The sequence below is a fragment of the Mesoplodon bidens genome (assembly GCF_964165515.1).
Source record: "Mesoplodon bidens genome assembly, contig: HAP1_SCAFFOLD_129, whole genome shotgun sequence".
NCBI lineage: Eukaryota > Metazoa > Chordata > Mammalia > Artiodactyla > Ziphiidae > Mesoplodon > Mesoplodon bidens.
In genome coordinates, this window is record NW_027671294.1 from 239,899 (window position 1) to 266,365 (window position 26,467).

The 26,467-nt window shown below is 42.4% G+C and overlaps 1 protein-coding gene and 1 pseudogene across 2 annotated transcripts in view; one reads left to right on the forward strand and one right to left on the reverse strand.

Moving 5' to 3' along the window:
- LOC308611596 (cytosolic carboxypeptidase 4-like) overlaps positions 1–25,779 on the forward strand; it is a gene marked incomplete at both ends in the record, with an annotated part of 109,984 nt that extends 84,205 nt beyond the window's left edge. Inside the window, 7 exons of the mRNA XM_081260318.1 lie at positions 1,189–1,272; positions 1,505–1,591; positions 3,601–3,749; positions 5,011–5,098; positions 14,913–15,057; positions 24,773–24,830; positions 25,196–25,779. Of these exons, the coding sequence (XP_081116444.1) occupies positions 1,189–1,272; positions 1,505–1,591; positions 3,601–3,749; positions 5,011–5,098; positions 14,913–15,057; positions 24,773–24,830; positions 25,196–25,779 (1,195 nt within the window). The remainder of the gene's footprint in view (positions 1–1,188; positions 1,273–1,504; positions 1,592–3,600; positions 3,750–5,010; positions 5,099–14,912; positions 15,058–24,772; positions 24,831–25,195) is intronic.
- Positions 10,673–12,648, reverse strand: LOC308611591 (calpain small subunit 1-like; annotated as a pseudogene). Its single transcript has 2 exons — positions 12,145–12,648; positions 10,673–11,927 (listed from the first exon to the last, which is right to left on the reverse strand). The product of its transcript is annotated as a calpain small subunit 1-like (transcript).
- Positions 25,780–26,467: the final 688 nt, after the last annotated feature.

Consider the following 26,467-nt stretch of genomic DNA (forward strand, 5'->3'; position numbering starts at 1 on the left):
GAAGGTTCTCAGGAAAAAACAAGTATGGATTATTTGGGATCACTTTTCTCATTTACTGCAAATTGGAATCTGATCTCTTGTTAATGAGAGGAGGTGGTGGACCTCCATCCCACAGTCCCAACCTTATAGAACCTGACTTGGCTTGGGGAATAGTTTTGCTGCATCACTGAGGATTGTAAGGGAAAAAAAAATGCATCCTGCAGGGAAGAAATGTTGTGTGATGGATTATTCCCAGGATGCATGAAACGGAGCTTTGCCTTTGGATAGGCATAGTGAGATTAAAAAGAAAATTACTGAACTCAAGGAGAAAACGATTTTCCCAGAAAATAGACTAAGTATGCATACACTAAGTCTATGGAGCAAAGTGTGCATAGCAGTAAGTTTTCTTAACTGTTAGCAAGTTCATCAGCAAATTGATGGTGGATCCCAAGAACTGCTTCCACTTGGTCTCCTGGCTGACATCTCTGACCTCACCCCTCTGACCTTATCTCCGTGCTCAAGTTCCTGAGAGACACACCACAGGGGCTGGCCCAGCAACAGCTCCCCACTGGACAGGACATCTTTCCCCTGAGTCTAGGCCTCATTTTGACCTTCCCTCCCCCTTCTCCTACCCCTCCCCGCCCCAGAGACCTGGATCAGAAATTCAAGGAGGGAATCTGAAATATCCCTTAGGTATCCTTCCTCCCTCTTACTTAAGTCTCCCAGATATTGGTGTTTCTCAGAGAGAAGATTGACCATAGTCTTCTGGAGCAAACAGAACCAAGGACTATAAATGACACAAGAATTCAAGGCTTATTGGAGCCTCCCAGACCATCAGCAATCCTAATGTCTCCTTCAAAAGTGTCTTAGTGCAGAGGGCCCTCTTATTCACACAACCAGAGGCTTCAAAGTCCCTCAGCCCAAATGCTCTTGACAAAACTCCTTTGAGTAGAGAATCCTCCTAAAACGAAAATCTGGCATCACTGCTTCCTACATTCCTACTGCTCAGTGTAGTTTTATTTTTTGATAAAGAAGAAAAGGAAGGAGGGGTGGTGCTTTTTGTACTCATTCAGCTCAAGGTTGGATCATGATTACATTTTTCTTTCATAATTCTCTGATGACTCCCAAGGCCCTTCCCACATGACCATAGGATGAATGGGGTAAGGAGTGAGGGCCAACCCTTAAAATGTTTTCAATTTTCCTTTCCAGGATCAAAATATTTGAGGATGTCCGGAGGCTCATCCAGCCAAGCGATATTATAAATAAAGTTGTCTTCAGTCTAGATGAGCCTTGGTAGGTGGTCTTGAACATCAGTGGAATGAGGGGGGGTGGGAGTATAGAATATCCTTTTAATGGCACGAGCATAAGAATATTTTAAGTTAATAATCCATTCCTTCTCCTAAAATCAACACAGTGAAAATTCGGGTTAAAGATCTGTAAGAGAAAGTTTATCTCTAAGAAATGTTAAACTGTGCCCAAGAACAGCAATAAGTCCTATGTTCAAAGGTTCTCTATTTCATTACAGGCCTTTGCAAGACACCACTTCTGACTGCTTACGGTTCTTCTCCAAGTTTGAGTCTGGAAATCTTCGCAAAGCCATCCAAGTGCGTGAGTAAGTAAGGAAAGCTGCAGGGGCCATACTCAGTATGGCTCAGCCCTGTTTTGTATCCCCCTCCCAGGAGACATTTTCGAAGTTTTCCCTTTTTGGGACGTGGTGAGTGGTAAGTCATTTTTTTTGGTACGTGAAATATTTCAAGGAAGCCCAACATAAAACAAATACAAGTGGAGCTGTTTGGTATGGAGAAGGGAAAGGCAGGCATGTTAAGATTCCTCCTCAGCCTCCTTCTCTTTCTTGTTTGCTATCTCAGCTTCTTCTTCCTACAGCTCCCGCTTTTATTATTTATTCTCTTCATTTATCAAGTTCCAAGGATCCAGGAGGGAAGACCTGATTAGGAATCTCCTAGTGGGAAAATGAGTAGTCCAGGATGTGCCTAAGCTCCTGGCCTTACTCAGGTCTTTCTCTTTATATCTGCCTTTGGCCAGAGTGTAGAATCCTAAACTCGTCAGTTGTGGTCTGGGTGACAGAGTCAAATGACAGAAAACAAACCTACTTACAGGCAAGGATTTTTTATGATCACTTTTTAGCGAGAGCATTGTGGGCATAGCAGACAATTGGAGGGTCATAGACTTCCTGGAATTGTTCTCATGGGTGTCCCTATGGTGCCAACTATAGCTTCATTCATTGTATGGTGAGTTCATTGGTTAGAGTGTGTTGCTTATAGTGACGGTGGGAGGGGTGGGACACCATCTGCTGTGCTACGGCTTCAACAAAGCTCTCCCCTTCCACAAATCTCACTATACACTGCCATTTAATCAGAGGGCCAGAGTAGGAGAGTATGAACGAATCAGGGCAAAACCATTGCCCTTTCTAGAAGAGCAACTCAAAGAGCATGCCAAGGGGATGGGATAAGAATATTTTTGAAAATGAAATATCCTGATGATAATGTTTAAGTCAAAGCTTTATTGCTAATTCTGTTGCTCAAGCTTGAAAAAGTAATTTTTTGGAGACATAGTGATTGTGTGGGGACACATAAGGACTTTCTGGGGTGCTGGAACTGTTCTACATATTGATCCAGGGAGTCGTCACACAGGTGTATCCAGATGAATTTGCTTAAACTCGTTGAGCTGTACATTTAAGATCTGTGTACTTTACTTCATGTAAACTAAATCAGTTAAAAAGGGAAAAAACAAACAGACAAATCTTTCATTGCTAGTCTAATTCATGTTTGTTGCCTTGCTGGGGATTTACATATATTATACTACTCAATCTTTACAAACAGTACTGCAAGTTTAGGCACCATTTCTTTTTTTTTAAATTAATTAATTAATTTATTTACGGCTGTGTTGGATCTTTGTTGCTGCGTGCGGGCTTTCTCTAGTTGCGGCCAGTGGGGGACTACACTTCATTTCAGTGTGCGGGCTTCTCATTGCGGTGGCTTCTCTTTGTTGTGGAGCATGGGCTCTAGGCGCATGGGCTTCAGTAGTTGTGGCACGCAGGCACAGTAGTTGTGGCTCGCAGGCTCTAGAGCACAGGCTCAGTAGTTGTGGCGCATGGTCTTTGTTGTTCTGTGGCATGTGGGATCTTCCCCGACCAGGGCTCGAACCCATGTCCCCTTCATTGGCAGGCGGATTTTTAACCACTGTGCCACCAGGGAAGTCCCTAGACACTATTTCTATTTTTCATTTGAGGAGACTGATGCTCAGAAGTCATGTCTAACATCAAATAGTAATGGCATATCCAACCAGATGTGACCACATTTTCTCTGGGATATAGCACACTTGCATTTTTCCAGCTGGACAGAAACTTCATTACCATTTAATAAAAAGATGGGCTATAGTTGTATAACTGACCCTTCTAATACCAGGACACTGCTCCCCCCTCCTTAAATTTCCAAAGCCTCTGTCCAACATTGTGAGATAAGGATGATAACTATAACTTACCAGCCAACCAAGATCCTGGATCTTACATCCATCATCCAGAACCTGAGATGTATAGATTTCTCAGTGTTGGAAGTTCTCTTAAAGGCTTTTAACACTCTGATCTTGCTTCTGACTTTGCAGGTTGGAGTACGACTTACTGGTCAATGCTGATGTGAATAGCACGCAGCACCAGCAGTGGTTCTACTTCGAGGTGAGCGGTATGAGAGATGCGGTCCCTTATCGCGTCAACGTTATCAACTGTGAGAAGGCCAACAGCCAGTTCAATTATGGTATGAGCTCTTGGGAAATAGAGACTTTCTCAATAACACCAAAAATGATGTCACTTTTGAGTGCTTGAATTATTATCAGAAGCCCTGCTTGGGTTGCAGAGGGTTTGAAGTTGGGCTGACATGTTTTGGTTGCCAGGTATGGCAAGACGGCCGCCAACCTATGGTAAATTGCTACTATGGGAGGGGAAGCTTGAAACTCTCCCTGTGCTATGAAATGTTAATACCTCACATAACTTTCCGCCGCTTCCTGCCTCCCTTGCCCCACCTTGAACTTTTTGAGGCCAGTGAGCCCTCTCATTTATTCCTTCTCTCCACCTCCTAAAACCCATAGAAGCAAATGTACTGATCTGTTGATATTTGTCACAGACAGGCAAACGGCACAATTCCATTGGACAACACCGAGTTACACTCTCAGAAAACTCTGGAGAAAGTTTAAATTCTCCTGAATACCTGTGGCACTTTTAGAGGGGGCGTTCAAGGGACAATGACTGACTAGTAGCCCATATTTATTTTGAATGTTTCTAGAAATGGGAAATTCTGCGTGTTATTGCTGGCTCACATACTAATGTATTAGTGGCTCTGAGTAAGGAAAAAATATTCCCCGTAGCTCCAGGTCCGAGCATAGGACATTACCTCTATTTTGTACTGATTAAATAGACTCTTGCTGGTATAGAAAGAGAAAAGGTGAGCCTTGGCTCTTGTATTCACTTGATGCAGCGGCTGTAACAAATTGTCCCACATTTTGTGGCTTCAAAGAAGACAAATATATTCTCTTACAGTTCTGGAGTCCACAAGTCCCAAATCAGTTTCACTGGTCTTAAGTCAAGGCGTTGGAAAGGCCATGCTTCCTCTGGACATTCTAGGGGATTATTTGTTTCCTTTCCTCTTCCGGCTTTTAGAGGTTCCTCACATTCCTTGGCTCATGGCCCTTTCCTCCATCTTCAAAGTCAGCTGCATAACATCTTCAAATCTCTCTGCTTCGGCCACATTGCTTTTCCTCTGTAGTCAAACCTCCCTTTACCTCCCTCTTGGAAAGACACGTGTGATTGAATTTAGGGCCCACCAGGATAATCTCCCCATCTCAAGATACTTAATTTAACCATATCTACAAAGTCCCTTTTGTCATATAAGGTTAATATACAGCTTCCATGGATTAAGACCTGGGTATCTTTGAGGGCCATTATTCAACCTACCACAGCTCTCCTTTTCTATTCCCCCCACCCCCCACCTAATGGATTAATCCTGCCTTTATTTTGTGTAGGGATGCAGCCAACTCTGTATTCTGTGAAGGAGGCTCTTCTTGGTAGACCTGCCTGGGTACGGACAGGCTATGAAATCTGTTATTACAAGTAAGTTAGAGTGTTGTTAGCTTCCTTTGCTCTTCTGTTCTCTCTCAGTTTCCTGCTTCTCCATGTTAATCTTACAAACCTGAGCAATCTGTGCTTGTCTGCTGTACTTGTCACTCTTCCAGTGGCAAATGCTCTGTCCTTCAGAAGCCTAAGCGTGTGAAACGGCACCCACAGTAGACCTCAAGAAATATCTTTTGGTTTTCTGAAAAGTCATCTATTCTTATTTAAACACCTTAAAACCTTTAGACCTTACTGTTGGATATTATTATATAGACTCAACCTATGATTAGTGCATCAAGCTTCAGTTCTTTTCCTGTTTCCATTGGTCCCAGTGAACAAAAAGTGTGAGATATTCTAATTTAATTCTTATCCATCCCATGCTTCAGTTTTCCAAAGCAGATAAACATGAATATGTGAGAAATATACTTAAGTAACTGTTGCTCCACAGAAAGATACATTTTGGAAAAAATAGAAGAGAAAGGTATTTTCAGAATTCATCTTCAACTCTTGATCAGTAGCCACTTCCATCAATGTATCCTGTAAAGGTGTGATGAAATTTGAATTATCCATATATTTTGATAAAATACATGCATGCATTCCAGACCCATGAATTGCTTATTTGTGCACTTTCCTTTGCTAGAAAATAAAATACAAATTCATAAGACAAAAAAAGGATAGGGAATGTGGACAGGTAGAAACTATGTAGCTAATTATTATCTTGTTGCTGGTTTCTTATAAAAAACCGATACGCTAGTGCTTATTTTCTTGGATAAAGTAATTTATATCTCTTTCTGAGATGACAGGAGGCCCCTAAAAATATTATCAGGCATTCTTGAGTTCAGGATAGTTGCAAATATCACAAAGAAAGAGTAAAAATGCTTATGCCTCTTGGCTTTTGAGACTATCAGGAGCATTGACAGATAAGAAGGTCAAGAATCTTGTTGCTCTATCAGACACAAGGGCAATCATCACCATAGAAGTAAGGATAGTCTATAAAGCACAGAGATGGGCTAACAGTTTGTAATGAAAGAGTCAGCAGTCTTTAGTCTTGGATGTATTAGAATATGGACCTGGGTAGTATTTTCATTATATTCTTCAGAACAATAGCAAAGCCATACAATGTTGTTGGTTTTCCATAGCAATGACTTTCTGACCCACCTATCTGCAGACTCTCAGGATCCTCTTATGGTCCAAAGAGATTGAGACTAAAATCATCTCAAGGTGACAGGGGCCACAGCTGTAGGGGAAAATAATGGAAGCATAAATTTGGACTTTGGTGTGTCAAGAATAATTTTTAGTGTCCTCGAGAAATAGTAATTCTAAATAAACATGAAAGACCCGGCTTGCAGTGGGCTTGGATCTGGAGGTTAGTAAGAGATTGGACAAACATAACATTCAGCATCCTTTGGGAGGGGGGAAGCTGTCCCTGGAGGCTGCTTCCTTGGAGGTGGGGGATAAGGCGTGGGCTTAAGGGGATTTAGAATCTGCCAAGAGGAAAAGGAAGAAATCAAACATCCCAAAGCAGAGCCTTGGCCTAAAGAATGACAATGTTAATGTTAATAGCTTTTAGATTCATGAACAAGACAATTGTTATGTGATTAAAGAGTAACAGAGGGGTAACATGAAAACCATGAATGTGTAATGTAATTCGTTTTTCATCTTCTAGCCATGAATACAACAGAGATGAATGGATAAGATTGCTACATTATAACATAGTTTGTTTTACACCAATTCACTGCATTGTGTTAACATATTTCCAATAATGGGATCTAACAACAGGATAGATATGTTATGTGTATCTCTATTCAACTGCAAATCAGAGTGCCTTTCCCTACCGTAGAATGCCTTAGATTATACAATGTATTTATTTCTCTCTTTTACCCATCACAGTCTTTGAGTTGATCTGCTTTTGAAGATTTTTTGGCTTCATCCCTGACTTTATGCTCTCTAATGTATTAATTTGGGAGAACTTTACCTCCTATTTCTTTGTCTCCAATATGTCATCAGGAACTCAGAAGTCTTATTTCTATTACATTCTTATATTTAGTACCATGTTCTAAAGGGGGTGCCAGGGTGCTTATTGTGGAGAGAACCATGAGCCATGGTACCTGAGTATATCTATGGGAGGGTGAAAGAAAAGAGTACTCAGAAAGAATGGGATATCCATTTCCTTCAAAAAGTGATAGCAACAGTGATCAGTTAAGGAGGTGGGCCAACTGCTTTGTGGGTCGGAGCATCATCACTTAGAAAGTGATCTCCAAACTATCTTGATAAGATATACTAATCCATGTACTTTTAATATAGAATTGTTCATAATTTAAAAAAATCAATTATACATGCCTTACTATACTAATATATTATGCATACTAGAAAACATGCAGAAAGTTTAGAATTTTAAGACATGGGGAAAAGATGAGAAAAATAATTTTCAATTTAAATCTTTAAATTTTAAATGTCAAATTGTTATATATTTTTTTACTATTGGTAACTCAGGGCATCCTATACCCTTAAGGTTTACCATGAAAAATATAGTTGTAAATTGCCTTTTGGCTAATTTTGAAAAATGGTGGTTAACTTCTCCAATCTAATTAGATAATTTTTACACAAATAAGAATTCTTGAGAAAGAGCTAATATTAAGGTAGGAAGTAGGCCATGTCAGTTCTTTCATTTTCTCGGTCATTTGTGTTTAAAATGTAATATTATTATCAATCTCTGAATTCCAAGCAGAATTTAGAAAATACTAATTATCTATATTGCAGGGTTTAGTTTAATTTAGATAATATAATCTGTAAATCCACCAGAGAAGTCTTCTGCAAGTTTAAATACCTTGCCAGAAGCTGAAATCTAAAGAATGAGAGAGATGGTGAGCTGCTCTCATCCCTCCCTCAGGAAGCCTCCTGTACAGCAGTCGATACTAAACTACCTGACCTATGAAAACCATAGATATAAAATGTAATGTATTTTTCATATTCCAGCCCTGGAAAACAACAGAGAAGAATGGATAAGACTGCTGTAGTGTAATCTAGCTTGTTTTATAATTATTCATCATAGTAGCTTGACTTGGACAGCATAGGGGCAGCGTTGTCCATCCCCATATTAAACCTTAGACAACTTTCTTTCTTCCTTATTAGATCATAATAAATTTAAAGAGAAATTCTAATATCTTCTCCCTGTGTTCAGTAGATCTGATCTTCTTGCCCCTCCCCTGGGGTACCTGTTCCCCCCCATCCCACCCCCTCGCCCACCCACCTGGCAGATCCCTAAGCTAGAAAATCAAAAGGGATCCTCCAAAGGGAAGAACAGAAATGGGCAGGCTTATTTTTCCATGCCTCTTGTAAAAGTAAGCAAGGACTGTTTTAGTTCCTGCTTTATTTACTTCCCTGCGGTCTGCTCCTCCCTCTAATGTACACAGCCTCACACCTTTTTGAATTTTCTCCCAGCTCTGGTCTAAAGTAATTTTGGTGCTGAAGGGCAGAGGGAGGGAAGCTGCATGCTCAGAGTGGCCATGTAATACACAACAGCTGATCTCTTCTGACATTTATCTCTGCTCGTGAGAGGAGATGGAACAGCTCACTCATGAAGATGAATGTCATACAAGAGCTCTGCCATCATGCATCCTTCCCAGGGATCTCAGGAGAGAGATTTGGTGCTATACAGAATATTAGAAGCTCTGTAGACACAGGGTAGCCTGGTGACTTGACTGCCCTGCCTTATTAGATCCTGTTAAGTGAAATGATGCTCCCATGTTAAACAGAGCCATCGTCATTATAAGTTTATCTAATTCACTCTCTATCTTGGCATTTGCTTCTTTCATGCACACACAGAAAAAAAAAAGATAAAAGATAAAATTTAAAAAAATGACTTCCCAGCATATTTTAACGTACAAATGGAAGGAGACTGAGTTCATAACCATGCATTTGTGTACTTTGCTCCTTGCTTCATTGAAAGCTTTATGATTTTAAAAGTGCAGACCCTTCCAAGGATAAATTGTTCAGAGAATGGAAAAGCAAAGGGGAGCCTTTTAGCTGTGGAATGGCTCATCTACCCATATCATCTTTGACCCAACATGCATCTAGGATCTGGCATATTTGAGAGCACACTTGATTTTCACCAGGCTTCTTCTCCGCCTAGAAGAGCAGATCAAGGAGAGAAAGTTTCTGGAGTGAAACTTCTACCACTCATTAATGATGTGACCTTGGGGCAAATTATTCCAGCCTCTCTCAACTTCAGATTCCTCATCAGTAAAAGGGGATAATAATGGTATCTACTTGATAAATCTGTGCTGAGGATGAAGTGAAATGAGATAAAGCACATGGAAATCTTACAACAGTGTCTGGTGCATAGTGGATGTCCAGTGAGTGTTAGCAATTATTAGTAATTAGTAGAAGCTTCTTAGTGGCATCAAATACCAGTGACATAAAGAATCATAGTGGTATGAATAATTTTCTCACTAGCTATCATCTGGATTATTTTACATTCCTTCTGTTATTTTAGACTTCAGGTTTATAGGTATCTCTGATTTATGAAAACCGAAACTTCCAATTCTTGCTTGCTGAAGTAAACCAAAAGACCTCTTGTCCTTTTCTCCATTCTTATGAGACAGGTGATAAAATGAAAAATAATCTTGTTTTGGGGGTAAGCCCACACCTAGGGTTGAATCCTGTTTATTGTGCTTGTTGCGTGGAGTTCCTCAAGACACTTAACATCTCAATTTTCCCAGTCTGTAGAGTGTGCATAATAATACCTTGAAAGGATATAATTAGGATTAGAGAGAAGATATGCCAAGTATTCTAATGATTACTTCTAGAGTCTTAGGTCCATTTATTCTACAGGCCTTAGTTGAACAGCTGCTAAGTCCAGGTACTGTGCCAAGCATGAAGATATACAGACAAATAAGCATAATCCCTGCCATAAAGCATGGGCAGTGAGGGAGAGGCACAATGTGATAAGAATTATGTAAAAGGGTGGATATTGGGGAAGACTTCCTGAAAGAGGAAACACTTGTGTTGAGTCTTGAAGGAGGAAGAAGAGTTGGCTAAATGAGGAAGAAGGAAAGCATTTCCATACAAAGGAAGAACATGGGAACCATTTGACATATAAAGGATGAATGTTACTGCCTTGCAAACATCCCTCAGTATGTTCATATCATAATTGGGAAAACAAAAAGAACTTGATAGGATCTCACTTTATCATGGACAGATCTAATTGTAGCAAGCCAAGTGTTTCACTTTGGAGATTTATGGAACACTTCACTTTGAAGAAGGTGATCTTGGGAAAGTTTAAAGGTTTCTGAAGAGGAAAACTTTGCTAGAGGTGGAGTCATCTCCAGGACTCTCCCACTACAATGTAGCCACCAGGAGACTCCAGTGGGGAAGCCTGACGTTTGCTTTAGTTTCACCTACAGCGTAGACCCTGGATTAGGGTAGCAAGTGAATCTCCTTTAGCTGAAACTCATCCTAAATGAGGTGATTTTCATTTTTCTTAAATTCCAGCCATCAGCAACCATCCTGAAGAGGGCTGGATTATTAGTGGGGAGCTTTTAGTCTTGCCACGACAATCTTGCCCATGAAGCTACAGCAAGGGTGTGTGTACAACAGGCGTGTGTGTGTGTGTTTTGGGAGGGTGAGGAGGTAGATTTTATAGCCCAAACTACCAACTTTCCTTAAATCACTAGAACCTTGGTCCACAGAAGCTCAAAAGCTAAAAATTATTCTATTTTATTTCTCTCTCTATTTCACTGTAGCTGTTCCCTGCCTGGAGTCCAGTTTTGGTTTGAATGGTGGAAAGAGCCTAGGGATGGGAATTTCATATACTTTTTTTTTTCTTTTTTCAGAGAGAGCAGCAACTACGGTGCATTTATTTCCTCCTGGGCCTGGCAGGCTGGGAGCAGAATACAGACAGAGGCACTGGGGCATGTGGCCTGTTATGGCCTGGAGTTTAGCTGCCTGGGTGGTAACTGAATGGGTGTGCCAGGGTGTGTAGGGACTGGAGTGATCCTCCCAGAACTGAGAGAAGGGCCCTTGGGGTATGCAAGCAACACCAACGTTGGGCTTGGCACAGATGCAAGAGAAGGGTTATGGAGTAGATGTGAGATGGGTGTGCTGGGGCAGGGTGTGTTGAAGCATGTTGGGCCCTGGCTGTTGACTGAGAATCTGGGTGCCAAGGGCTAGGAGAACAGGCCTGTGGGTCCGCAGGAGCCATGAAGATGTGACTGCAAACAGGATCAAACCTGGGGGAGACCGAAGAGTCCAAGGTGACTCCTACAGCGAGGCGATGAGGGGGCAGGTCTGGGACTCCCATTCAGGAATACATGGTCAGCTGTAGCCACTCCTGGGTGTTCACCTGGATTTGTCCAGTGCCATCTTTTTTTTTTTTTTTGGGGGGGGTTTTTTTTTTTTTTTTTGCGGTATACGGGCCTCTCACTGTTGTGGCCTCTCCCGTTGTGGAGCACAGGCTCCGGACACGCAGGCTCAGTGGCCATGGCTCACGGGCCTAGCCGCTCCGCGGCATGTGGGATCTCCCCAGACCAGGGCACGAACCCGTGTCCCCTGCATCAGCAGGCGGACTCTCAACCACTGCGCCACCAGGGAAGCCCTGTCCAGTGCCATCTTTGTCAAGAGATTTGAAGGCATGGAACATGGCATCCGGTCTGACCAGGCAGCTGATGAAGTTGTCAAAATCCATGTTCCCTCCCTCATCTGAGTAGTGTCGGATGATCGTGTTGTAGAGATGCTCATTCAGGCGGAATCCTGCTGCCTCAAAGGCCCCTGGGAGTTCACGGCTGCCAATGGTCCCTGAACGGTCAATGTCAAATTGTTTGTATATAGCCTGCCACTTTTTTTTTTTTTTTGCGGTACGCGGGCCTCTCACTGCTGTGGCCTCTCCCGCTGCAGAGCACAAGCTCCGGACGCGCGGGCTCAGCGGCCATGGCTCACAGGCCCAGCCGCTCTGCCGCATGTGGGATCCTCCCGGACCGGGGCATGAACCCGTGTCCCCTGCATCGGCAGGCGGACTCTCAACCACTGCACCCTCGGGGAAGCCCGGCCTGCCACTTTTTGATGTTCCACAAGTACGTGAATTCCTCGAAGCCCAGCTTGCCGGTCGTGTCACCACCATGCTGTGACATGTGTCAATGCCAATACCATCAGTCTTCAGATCAGGATGTCGGGTCACAACTTTGTTGAGAATGTTCATGAGTTCTGTGGCACTGACCTCCATGTCCTCTCCAGCCAGCTGGGCAAAGACCTCCGGAACTGCCGTGCCTTCTCACTCATTGGCCTCGATGTTGGGGTAATGGGTGCGAGGGGGCGGGGGCTCTGGGTTGTACTGCGCAGCCGCCTCGCTAATGGCGCTAATGACCCCGCCCAGTATGCGCACGCAGTTCCGCACCCGCCCAGTATGCGCACGCAGTTCCACGCAGTTCCGCAGCCGCCGCCGCGCCTCGGGCCCACTGACCAGGCCTCCGAGCACATTCCCTAAGGCCCCCGCCCAGGCCCCCGCCTCCCCCGCCGCCTCTTCCACCCTTCCAGACCGAGTTAACCAGGAACATGGCTGTGACTCAAGATTCTGCCTCGCTCGCGCGTCGGCCGGTCAGCTAGTCTCCATATTCTTATTTGTACTCTCTCTCTTGTTCTCTGTGGTGGCTGGTGGGGTAGCATAGAATTTGCTTAGGATGAATGTGCCTGTGATGTGACTTCAGTGTACTTAGTACAGTGAGAAGCCTAGAACTAAGCAAGGCTCATGTCAGATGAGACCACCCCCACTGGCCTCGGGGGTATCTTATGAATCTTGAGGAGAGATGCAGGCTCTGTCTCCACTGCATGTAGGTGAAAAACTTGGGGATGGCAAGGCACTAGATGTATGTTTCCACCTGCTTTTACCTTCATGAATATATATGTATGGTGTGTGTGTTTTCACACTCATGCATGTGAAGCTCAATTCCACATTCTGATTGGTTGTCAAAATGTTGACCATTTGACCAAAATGTTGACTGGCTCGTTTCACTTAGAAGAGAGGTGTAATTGACTAGGTTCAGCTAGGTGTAAACTGAATGTGTGCTTGCAGTGGAGCCTTGAAATCAGAATGAATAAAGGTAGAGCATATGTGGTTTGCATGCTTTCTGAGTTACCATCTGCTGCTTTACATACTTGCTAATAATCAGAGCCTTAGCTCCGGAGAAACTATAGCACTTTGGGGAAATCTGGAGAAAATAGACTGAATTAGGTAGCAAGATCCAGATGGCACCATGGGTAAAGATGCCTTTTTGGGGACTTCCCTGGTGATCCAGTGGTTAAGACTCTGCTTCCACTGAAGCGGGTGCAGGTTCAGTCCCTGGTCAGGGAACTAATACCCTGCATGCAGAGCAGTGCGGTCAAGGAAAAACCAAAAAAAAGTTGCCTTTTTGAAGTTTCTAGTCCTGTAGTCACAAAGGATATGGGTCCTATTAATAGGATGCTGAAAAGCTGGTTCATCGTTGGGGATTTCCTTCTTTCCCTAGGATGACCAAGGATCCAGGGTGCCATATTGGCAGAAGCTGATGCAAGAGAAATGTATAGCCTGATAGGTCATAGTCCATGGAACTACCAATTTCTCTTACTCCCATTCTTAGTTTTATGAATATTGAAAAAACCCACAAAACCAGGCAGTAGATTTTCTATTTTGTCCTTTCTTGCTCACTTGATCTTTTTGCTTTGGTGGCAGGTGTCATGAAGGTAGCAAAAAAGGCAGAAAAGAATAATCCCTATTTTTTATATTTGCAAGAACGCACAGAATAATTATCTGCTTTTTCTTCCCTCTCCCCACCCTTTCCCCCAATGAAACCCCAAAGCACAATGGACAAGAAAGCCAACGTTGTAAATGTTCAAAGGTGGAATTACATCTTTTGGTGTCCTGGTGTATTTTGCATTATAATGCAGCCTTGAGGATAACACTTCTCAGGAAAGCCTGCACAGCTGTCTCAGTATTAAGAGGCAAGGAGGGAGCGTAACTGGCAGCGTATGGGGAAAATATTGCTTGGAATGTACTTCTGGGTGCAAATTACTTTGATACTGTTCTCTGAAGTATCAACATTGGTGCTTCATCTTTGACAAAGGAAAATGTGGATTGTCAGGCTGTAAGAAGCTGAACCACATTTGGGGTGACAAATGTATTCCTTTGGGAAGAAAGTCTTGTGTAGTGGAAAGAACAAAGGCCTTGCAGGCAGATCTGGGTTTGAGTCCTGTATTGGCCACTTATTAGCCTTTTGACCTTTGACAAATGGATTTTTCTAAGCTTTTGTTCTTTCATCCACACAATGGGTTGTTACAGTGATAGCAAGATGACATACATTGTGTTGAGTTGGAACTCTGTATAGGGTAGTGATTGCTAAGAAACCGTCTGGCAGGCAGAAAGGAAAGGAGGAGCTGGACTCTGTGTTATCTGGAGAGAGGCAGGGGTTGAGGAACCCAGATTTGGGTAATAAAATATATGTCTCTAATAAAATCCCAGGAAGAACAGAATTATTCACATTTTCCTCTGTTTTCTAGTTCAGTGACTCTATAGCCTTCATTTTCAGACACAGCAAGGAAAGGCCTATGGCATAGATGCCACAATTAGGAGACAGATGGATTAGCCTAGATGTTGGTGATTTGGGCTCATGACCTGGCAGTAAGCTCACTTCTCTATTTCTCCATTTTCTAAATTTTGCTCACCAGGTGTTTCAAGTGAAGGACGTTTTGCTAGTATATAACACCAAAGGTTTATGGCATCTCGAACCCTAAATGACGGTTTTCCCCACCTTTCCCTCATTCTTGTCTCTTCTCCTTTCTCTTGTAGAAATCATTATCGCCAGAGCGCAGCCATCACAGGGGCAGAGTCTGGGAAGTGCTATTACAGCCTCACCTTTGCTGTCACCTTCCCGCATGCCGAGGATGTCTGCTACCTGGCCTACCACTATCCTTACACCTACACCACCCTCATGGTAACTTCCTCTCTACAGCCTTATGGAGGCCCAACTGAAGGGGCTCTTGGAGGTTTTCCTGGCAACATTCAGGAGACCCTGTCATCCTGGTGGGGACTTCAGCCTTCCAAGGGATCCAGGGTTTGTTGTCACTAACTTGGTGGCTTTCTATTTGTCCCTTTTCCTTCCTTGGACAGAGTTCGAGGCTGAGGTCATGACCAGTGACATTCTGGAGGCCCCAGTGGCATATAGTGCTCTTCATCTGTAGGTTGAGTGTGGGAGGTGGAGGGCAGGAGGACATTTCTTAGGGGCTCTATCTTTAAAAAGCCGTCAAATTAAGCAAGGATAAATGAGATTGGAATGAGATCATTCCGTTGAAATGGGGTAAAACCATGCAGGTCAGCTGAGATGCAGATTTAAAGGACATAGACACATTGAGAGGAGTGAAGCAGAGGCTGAGGAGGTGAAGCTTGGAAAAACTCCCTGAGTTCACCTGAAAGCTGCGGAGGTGAAGCTTGGAAAAACTCCCTGAGTTCACCTGACAGCTGCTTCCCCATTTCCAGTGGTTCCCACGGCCACGGGCTGGAGGCTGTTAGCAGGATCCAGGGCAGACAAGAAGGGTGGAACAATAAAGTATTGAATCACTGCAAATGAGGGTCACAATCTTTTTATGAGAGGAGGGTAGTGTCAACCTGTCCAAACTCGAAGTCAGCATTCCGATGTCCTATCAGACCCTGCACAGGGCTCATTTGACCAACCTGAGCAAACTGCTTAAACCATGCAGTTTCCTGTCATTTGAGAAAGTTGGCAAACCATCCCTTTCCCCTAGCTATTTCATGGATATCCTGAGGATTAATGAGCTAAAGTATCTCTTATAAAATACTTTCACCCTCTTCATTAATGCAAAATGTTATTAGCATATTCATAATAATATGTGTATAAGCAAACAGATATATCACTTAGCCTGAAGGATGAGCATTTTCATTGCAAGTCTGTGATGGGAGTTGGAAAAGACGATAATCAAGAACATCTTTCCCCTCAGAAGGAATGTTCAAGTATAAATACAATTTTTTCTGCATTGAGAAGGCGTACCTTCAACCACTTGGCTAACTGCTTCATAAAAGGACATCTGCCCTTCTCTCCATAGGTTGGTTTGCCTAAAGAGAGATACTTTTTTTTTTTTTTTTTTTTTTTTACTATTTCCCAGACTGGAAAAGATATACGACTAGTATTATTTGCGTACAGCACTTAGAGATCTCAAGAACTTAATCCAAGAAATGTGCATCACAACCTTTGCTGTAACAAGGCATGTTGTTGTAAAACATGCTCATTGCCTTTAGGGACTTACAACAGGCAAGATTCATGATCCCCTTCAACAGCTGTTCTTATTGTCTCGCCTGTGAAACCCTGCACGTGAAAAGTCTATTGGGGAAGAGGATTCCTTTTTTTTTTTTTTTTTTTTTCCATTTTTTTTTAAGTTTATTTATTTATTTTTTTAATTAGTTTCTGCTTTATAACAAAGTGAATCAGTCATACATATACATCTGTTCCCACATCCCTTCCCTCATGCATCTCCCTCCCTCCCACCCTCCCCATCCCACCCCTCCAGGCGGTCACAAAGCACCGAGCTGATCTCCCTGTGCTCTGCGGCTGCTTCCCACTATCTATCTACCTTACGTTTGGTAGTGTATACACGTCCATGCCTCTCTTTCGCCTTGTCACAGCCCACCCTTCCCCCTCCCCATATCCTCAAGTCCATTCTCAAGTAGGTCTGCGTCTTCATTCCCGTTTTGCCCCTAGGTTCTTCATGACATTTTTTTTTTAAATTCCGTATATATGTGTTAGCATACGGTATTTGTCTTTCTCTTTCTGACTAACTTCACTCTGTATGACAGACTCTAGGTCTATCCACCTCATTACAAATAGCTCAGTTTCGTTTCTTTTTATGGCTGAGTAATATTCCATTGTATATATGTGCCACATCTTCTTTATCCATTCATCCGATGATGGACACTTAGGTTGTTTCCAGCTCCGGGCTATTGTGAATAGAGGATTCCTTTTTGAATGCGTGTTTGCCTTTTCCGTCCGGGGGAATGATCCATGGTTCCAAGACACTATTCTTTACCCTTGTTAGAATATCTTTGACCTCCTGGAGATTCTCAGTGGCAATTAGTCTAAAAGTTTAGAATACAAAGGGGCTTGGGGAATTGTCTAATTCACCTTTATCATTTATAGATGGAAAAACTGAAGCCTAGAAATCTCACATTTAGCTAGTGGCCAAGCAGGGAACAGAGTACTGGCCTTTGACATCTATTCCTGTCTGAATAGAAAGTCTGAAACTCCTTCAGCCGGCCTTGACTGCATCTGGCTTCTTACTTTGAATTTCAGACTTTGAATCAGCTTGTAGGCACTTAGCAAGGACCCATCAAAGCATCTTGGAATAAAAATGGGATCATGTTTGGGGAACAACACTCTTCTCACCTGAACCACATCCATAGCACCCAGAGTTATAGACAAAAATCTTGGGTTGATGACTTGAACTCAACCATTCGAGGTTATATATAATCACACAACCTGGTGATTATATGCACCTATAAAAGTGGGCTGCCATTGCCGTAACTACTGTATGTCATAGCTTTTGTCTTTGGGACCACTCAGTACTCTTGTCAGACTAAAGCACAAGGTCTAAAGTTTACAATCAACAAATAGTTTAGGAGCCACTGAGGTCAAGTTGGGGATAATTTCATATTGAGGGGGGACAAAAATTCAAGAAAAGAAGACCCCACCATCACTTGATCTCAGTGAGAGGAAGAGAGAGGTCTTGTTCATTGATGCTTATTGGCTTGTTACTTTGCCTACTGACTGAACCTCTTCCCACTAGGAAGAGGAGAGTTAATGAGAAAGAGAGACAGGAAAAGGGTAGCTTTTCATTTCTTCTAAATGAGTAGAACAGAATAAGAAAGACGATTTGTTCCTTGAAGTAAAAAATGTATATACTCAATTTTAGGTTTTACATTTCCAGTAATGCATGGGCTTTGTGTTCTCCAGGTTTAAGACAATAATTGACTCGGTGACTTCTCTTAAAAAACTCTTCCTCCCATCATGAACAAAATAAGTACATTCTGTAATGCACAGTGGTCATTTTTATTTTTGGACATGTCCTAAGGAGAAACAGTTTTCTTCCAACAGATCAGTGATAAATGTGAATGATACCCCAAGGGCAGAATTAACTGGATGTTACTTGCGGGTTATGCTGAGGGGTGGAAAATATATTTCTGTGTGGAATTCACAATTGTGTAAATTTTTATAGCAGAGGACATGTATTTTGGAGGTTTTTCAACATGAATATAATTTTGCAACCTTAAAAGTTTTATTATTCTCTTGTAATAAGGGAATTAGTATTTGGATCTTTCAAATTGCTATCTTCCAGATGCTTGCCAGGAACTCTGTTGGATAATTGTCCAAATTATAGTATTAAAATAAAGCTGAAAGAAAGAAATACAATATTATTGTAATTATGAAGCAAGCAAAAGGAGTTCTGTTTAATCATCCATCTCAAGGTATCAGTAATTGCAGTGATTGTTAAAGTGTTGTTAGCAATCCTTGTTAAAGTATTTGGATTATGTTCTGGATTGCCCCTAGGTAGCCAGGAGTATTGGTTGAAAATGGCGCCCCAAGAGAGTTTCTGATGGACATTTTAGCGAGTAAGAAAATGGGACCTCACTGAGAACTTATAACTACATGAGTTGGCAAGAGATAAGAAAAGTGATCAGAAGTAAGATCCATGTGTTGGGAGAGCTTAAGGCTTTTGGAGGGTAGAGTAGGGTTTTCACCAGACGTATATACCCACTGTGGTAGATGCTACCAGCATGATCTTTAGAGATAAAATGGAGTGTACTGTGGGGAGAGTAAGGGAGGGGAGGGGGAGAGAGGGAGAGAAAAAGAAAGAATTGAGAATTAGAATGCCATATTCACAATCTCTTCTAAAGGGCTCACGTTTAAAATGTGTCCAGTAGGAAATATTGACTTACATGTGGTAGATCAAAGTTGCAATGAGCAAGTCATAAATCAGTGTTGTCACTTAATCAATAGACAGACACCTATCTTTGTATGGGCAAAAGGAAAGGACAGGCACCAGTAAAGGGTCCTGATATCGAGGAGTTGAACACAAAGAGCCATTCTGGAGGAGCTGAGGTGTGTGTGGATGGATGGTGAAGTCACTGACTACAGGAACCCCTGAATTCCAGGGTTTTGAGCACAATGTAAGAACAAGTTTTGGAGTCAGACAGGCCTGGATTTGGGTCTAAGCTCTGTATTGTCTTGCAGTGTAGTCATGGACAAGCTATTTAACTTCTTTCAGCCTCAGTTTTCACATCTGTAAAATTGGAACCATTGAAGTGGTTATTCTACGGGTTATCAAGATTACATGACTTGATACATAGCAAGTGTTAGCCAAGTGCCTACAAGTAGTAAACAATATTAGCCTGACAGTGGGACTCAGCGGTCTGGTGCTCAAAAAGTGGGTAGGATTTGGGGTGCCTTTTGTGAGTTATCAGCACATAAGAGGTAATTGAAGCCATGGGAGTGACTGAGGTCCCCGAGAGGAAAGCATGTAAAGTATAGAATGGAGTTTAGGATGGAGCCCAGGGCTGGGAGGTGGGGGGAGCCCAGATACTCATTCACGGCAGGTGGCAGGTCTGGTCTGTAAAGTGCTGGAGTAAGAGTGGTAGGAAGAGAGAACCAGCAGTGTCCTCAAAGGCGGATAGGGAGGGAAACAGTTTTATTTTATTTTATTTTATTTTATTATTCATTCATTCATTCGTTCATTTTGGTCTGCCTTGGGTCTTTGTTGCTGTACGCAGACTTTCTCTAGTTGCAGCTAGTGGGGGCTTCTCATTGCGGTGGCTTCTCTTGTTGCAGAGTACGGGCTCTAGGCACGCACAGGCTTCAGTAGTTGTGGCTCACAGGCTGTAGAGCGCAGGCTCAGCAGTTGTGGCACACAGGCTTAGTTGCTCCACGGCATGTGGGATCTTCCCGGACCAGGGCTCGAACCCATGTCCCCTGCATTGGCAGGCAGATTCTTAACCACCGCACCACCAGGGAAGTCCGGGAAACAGTTTTAAATGGGGGAAGTCATCCATGCTGGAAAAGATGAAATGAAAGACTTCACTGGATTCAGCAGTGAAGGGTAACCTTGGAAAGAGCAGATGCAGAGTGATGGGCAGAAGCCAGAGAAGAGTGTGTGGGTTGAGAAATAAATAGGAGGCAGGAGAATGGAACAGAGTGCAAGTTCGTTAAAAATCAAAGATGTTATAAAATACAGCCCTATATAATTCAGAACTAGACAGTGTGTTTATGGGATGAAGGATATTGCTAAGCATATAAATTCAGTAATCAGACAAGTCTTTTAATTAACTATCCCTTAGGCTTTCTATCAGAAATAACATTGTTTCTCCTGATAACTATTCTTCTGTCTGTCCATGTGGAAAGTGTGCTATGTAACTGATGGGGTTTCTTTCTTTAAATTGGTCACTAGGAAACCCAGAACAAAACTTACAATGCTTTAGCAAACCATAAAAAATCTTATGTGTTTTGTTTCTAACTTTACTTCCGGATTCTTTTTCCGTCTGTGCTTTTCTTTTTTTCTTAACATCCCCACAGTTGCCTCACCAAACATACATTTTTTTGATCTATATTCTGTGTTTGTTCACTCATGAAATGGAGCTAGCTTTCACACTTTAGTTTTTCATAAATTGGGATAGAACCTGCAATCAATGCATATATTTAATATGATAATGTGTTTGTTTCCTAGGGCTGCCTTAAGAAAGTATCCCAAACTAGGTGACTTAAAAGATGGGAATTTATTGTCTCACGGTTCTGGAGGTTAGAAGTCCAAAATCAAGGTGTTGGCAGGGCCATTCACTCTGATGGCTCTGGGAAGAATCTTTCCTTGTGGCTTCTAGCTTCTGGAGTTTTCTGGAAATCCTTGGCATTTTTCTGGCTGGTAGATATACCACTCCGGTCACATGGCTGTCTTCTCCCTGTGTCTTCAAATGGTCTCCCTCTGTGTGAGTCCAATTTTCCCCTTTTTATAAGCACACCAGTCATTTTGGATTAGGACCCACCATCATGACCTCATTTTGACTACTGCAGTAAAGACCCAATTTCCAAATTAGGTCAGGTTCTGAGGTCCTGAGAATTAGAACTTCTATATATCTTTTTGAGGGGGCACAATTTAACTCATAGCATAGTACTTCCTTTCCTTTCTATTTTTTCCTTGATCTTTTATTGACTATTTTCCTAATGGTCACTTGATAGGGAGAGAATGTTAAATGTCAATGTCATTTTAAAACATTAAAAGGAGTTTAATTGCCCTGACTTTCCCTGGTCACCTATAGCCTGAATCATTAATTAATAATTAACTGGGCTTCCCTGGTGGCACAGTGGTTGAGAGTCTGCCTGCCGATGCAGGGGACACGGGTTCATGCCCCGGTCCGGGAAGATCCCACATGCCGCGGAGCGGCTGGGCCCGTGAGCCATGGCTGCTGAGCCTGCGTGCCCGGAGCCTGTGCTCCCCAACAGGAGAGGCCACAACAGTGAGAGCCCTGCATACCACACACATACACACAAAATAATAATAATAATAATTAACCGTACACATATCAGAAGTTGGAAAGAAATCGAGTGGGTCAAGTACTTGGAGATCATCCAGAAAGGAAGATGTGACAAAATCACCAATTATTCTTGTGGCTCTTCCAGTTTTTAATCTGTCTTAGACAGCTTGGGCTAATATAACAGAATACTATAGACTGGGTGGCTTAAACAAAAGACATATATTTTCTCACAGTCCTCGAGGCTGGGAAGTCCAAGATCAGACCTGGCTTTCAGACAGCTGCCTTCACACTGTGTATTCACACAGCCTTTCCTTTGTGTGTGAATGTACAGAGAGATCTCTTTCTCTCTTCCTCTTCTTATATGGACACTAAGCCCATCATGAAGGGCCCACCCCCATGACCTCATCTAATCTTGATCACCTCCCAAAGGCACCACCTCCAAACACTACCACATTGGGGGTTAAGGCTTCAACATAGGAATTTGGGGGGTGGGGCACAAACATTCATCCCATAACATTATCTTTCCAGTGTCGCTTGCTTTGTGACTTCATTAGATTATCACTGTAAAGCACTAATTATCCCTTGTACCATTTTTACAACGAATATGTATTTTGATTTTTTTTTACAGGCTGAAGAACTAGGCAAGAAATAGAATTGCTTGAAAATTTTAAGCTCTCCACGCTGCATGCTTTATGATGCTAAGTAAAAGTTGCCTTCATTGCTCGCTGCAGAATATAAACAAGTGTCAAGCATCTTAGCAAAGAGGGATCATTTAATTTAATTGCAAATTAAAAAACATAAACCACCTTAAACGTGGAGCAAATGCTGCATCAAATCAAGACAATAATTGCACCAGGGCAATTGAGAGGCGCACGGAGTTTCCGTACCTTGAAAGCTAAAAGAAGCCAGTCACTAGGAGGGTCGGTAAGCTCTGCTTAATGATGGGCGATCACAGTAAATTGCACTAAACTGGCTGAGTTCTTCATTGTCTGTGGCAACACGAAGGGTCTTTGTCCTTGAAAAGCAGTTAATAGTTCTTTTTGTGTCTTGGGTTGGAGAAGTTCTTACAATTTCATAGTGGCGGGTTGGGGGGTTGTGGGGGGAAGGAATGCTCCGGGCCCTTGCAACGCCTTGTGTTGAATGTTGATTCTCTTGGGACCCAGCAACTATTTCTTTACAGACCTGACATATTGTGGCAGCTAAATGATGCCAGTGGAATATGTCTGATTGACAGACCCCAAGTCAGTGGTGCTTTGTTGAGCCATTCAGGTGACACTGGCCCTTTGTTTAGCCCTGGAGTACAGAGCAGGCACTGGCAGACTCCATTCCAAGTTACTTTTGTTTCCTGAAAGTGGTCCTCAGTCTTACTCCAGGGACGACCTGGGATGAAAGATGGGTGAAATGGGTAATCCCCTTTGTCATGGGATTTGAAGGGTATGGAGAAGGTCTTCTGTCCCAAATAGCTCTCCTGTCACAGTCCTGAAATAACTTCCCATAGACACACATTCCTTTGAGTGTCTGAAGTGCCAGTTAAAAGGCAGTCAGTCACCCCTGGGAAGGATGAGCAAATTAAACAATTAACAGCTATTAATACTGCAATGTCAAGCTGATTCAAGAGGAAACATCCTGTGTGCCCCCATGAGGTGTTCATGAAATAATGCCTGATTGTGTGTCTCAATTAATTTAACAAAGTAACCAGTCACCTAGCAAGAACCTGAGGGAATGGGACATTCCACGTGCATGGACTGCAGGGTGTTTGGGTTGTCAGCTCCTTGGCCTTCTTTGCTTCCTGGCCTTTTGTGGGGAGATATGCTGTGTCTCTGGCCTTGCCCTCTCCAGTAGACACGGAGGAGTACGTGCTTGTGGCGGCTGACTGTGCCTCCATGCCCAGAGGCCGTAGCCATTTTCCCTAGGCTCCCCTAGCGCTCTGTGCCCCAGTGTGAGCTGGGTCTGAGGTCCATTTCCCTACCTGTCCCCCATCCCTCTTTCTGCTCTCAGCTCACATGCTGCGCCAACAACTACCTAAGTAGCTTTCAGCATTCTCTCCTGCGAGGGCCAGCCCCTGCTCTTTGCATTCCCAGCTATGGTTAGTGTCTGAAGAGACCCCTACCTGACCCCGACCAGACACGCTTCCCTCCCCCCGACCAGATCGGAACCCTCCCTTCAATTCCTCAGGAGTCTAGGTGGAGTCAAATTGGTCACAAGCCTATTATTTCTAAAGATTTCATTTATTTATTGAATAGGTAATTTGTTAATATAGTACATACATCAAAAGGCACAGAGAATAGGCAGTGAAATGATGTCTTCTGGCCCAGTTGCCCAATTTCTTTTTTTTGAGGCAACCACTATTATTACTTTTTAATTTATCTTCTGGACATATTATATGCATATGTGTGTGTGTGTGTAGGCATACAAATATACATATGTGTGTAACTTTCTTTCTTCTCTGCCGTAAAAGAACACTATTCTGATCTTGCCCCTTTCTTTCTTCCTTCCTTTATTTTTTTCTTTCTTTCCTTCCTTCCTTCCTTCCTTCCTTTCCTTCCTTCCTTCCTTCTTTCTTCATTTCTTACTTTCTTTGTTTCTTTCTTTCTTTCTTCACTTATTTATTTATTTAAAAATAGACTTTACTCCTTAGAGTAGCTTTAGGTTCACAGCAAAATTGGGAGGAAGGTACAGACATTTCCCATATGCCCCCTGTACCCACACGTGCATAGCCTCCCCATGATCAACAGCCCTCACAGGAGGGCACATTTGTTACGACTGATGAACCTACACTGACATGTCATTATCATCCAAAGTCCATAGTTCACATCAGGGGTCACTCGGGGTGTTATGCATTCAGTGGGTCTGGACAAATGTATAATGACACGTATCCATCATTATAGTATCATACAGAGTATTGTCAGTGCCTTAAAAATCCTCTGTGTTCTGCTTATTCATCCCTCCTTCCCTAAACCCTGCTTTTTCACTTAAAATTGTATCTTGGGCCTCATTCCATATCAGCATGCGGTGAGCTGCCTCATTGTTTTTAATGACTACATAGTGTTTCCTTACAAGGAAGTTCCATAAAGTATAGGCTGTTTTCCATCTGTTGCCGTTGGACGCTATCCATCCCTCAGGTATCCCTGGACTCGCTGTCCCTGTTCGGCAAGTGGCGCCCGAACAGGGACCTGAAGGGTAAGTGTAAATAGAGTGAGTTCGGGATAGCTAGGCTTCCACCTAGGGTGCTGCAGACCCCCTTGTAGAGTATAGGCAAGGCAAGTGAAGGGTGGATAATCTAATAAGTTATATAAAAGGTAAGTTAACTATGGGTCATAAGGAATCTAAAGAGAGAAAATTATTTATTGATATTATTAAGCATATGTTATCTGGAAGAGGTATTAAGGTAACTACTAGTGAATTAGCTAACTTTTTAAACTTTATTCAAGAACAATGTCCATGGTTCCCAGAGGAAGGTACAGTTAATTTGGATACATGGGCTAAGGTAGGGGATCAATTAAAAACATATTATTCACTTCATGGTCCTGAAAAAGTTCCTGTAGATACTTCTGCTCTGTGGAATCTCATTAGAGATACCTTAGATCCAGTACAAGAAAGACAGAGAATACCTTATATGGGAACTCCAGATGAAAGTACTCCCTTAATACCTCCAAAACCACCTCCTAAGAAAGTATTGGCAGCTACATTTGAAAAATGTGAAATAGATGATGATGGTGATGAGTTGTCCCCTCAGGATCAAAAAGACCTGGAGGAGGCTGCTGCTGCTTATCATAGAGAGCCAGATCCTTGGGATTTTCCTGTTATTAATTCTGAGAGAAAAACACCGTTGCCAAAAGTTAGTTATCCTGCATTACCAGATTATAAACAAGAGATGCCTTTGAGACCACCTCCACCTCCTGCAACTAACAAAATGATTAAAAATACATTTAATATTAAGCCAAAGATGCATTCCAGAAGAATGCAGGTCTTTGATCCAGAATTTGCTGCTTGTTTCTCTGTAGGTTTTGAAGGAGCCTTTGATGATGGGGTGACATGGGAACCTCTGCCTTATAAGATTCTCAAAGAATTAAAGGCTGCATATGCTGATTATGGACCATTAGCTCCCTATACACTCACTTTTTGCTAGATACTCTTGCTAACAGATGGATGACACCATATGATTGGGTCCAAGTGGCTCGAGTCTGTCTCTCAGGTGGGCAATTAATAATACTATGGAAGATATGGGAGCTTTACAGCCTGGATTGCCCTCTCTTGTTGCTGTTCCAATAAATTATAATTACTATAGATTTACAAGATTGCTTTTTTACTATTCCTTTGGACCCTCAAGATAGAAAAAGATTTGCTTTTAGTGTACCCTCTACTAACTTTAAACAACCTTATCAAAGATATCAATGGAAGGTATTACCTCAGGGAATGAAAAATAGTCCAACCTTATGTCAAAAATTTGTGGATAAGGCTATAACAGAAGTAAGAATTAATAATCTGGAAGTATATATGATACACTATATGGATGATATATTGTTGGCCCATTCAGACAGAGGATATTTACAAGAAGTCTTAGAACATTTAACAGAGGCATTACAAAAAAATGGACTCCAAATAGCTCCGGAAAAGATTCAAACTGAACCACCTATGACTTATTTAGGGAGAATAATACATACACAAACTGTGACACATCAACCATTACAACTTCGGAAAGATAATTGACGAACATTAAATGACTATCAAAAACTATTGGGAGGTATTAATTGGATTAGACCTTATTTAAAAATAACTACAGCAGAATTGAAGCCTTTATTTAACATATTACAAGG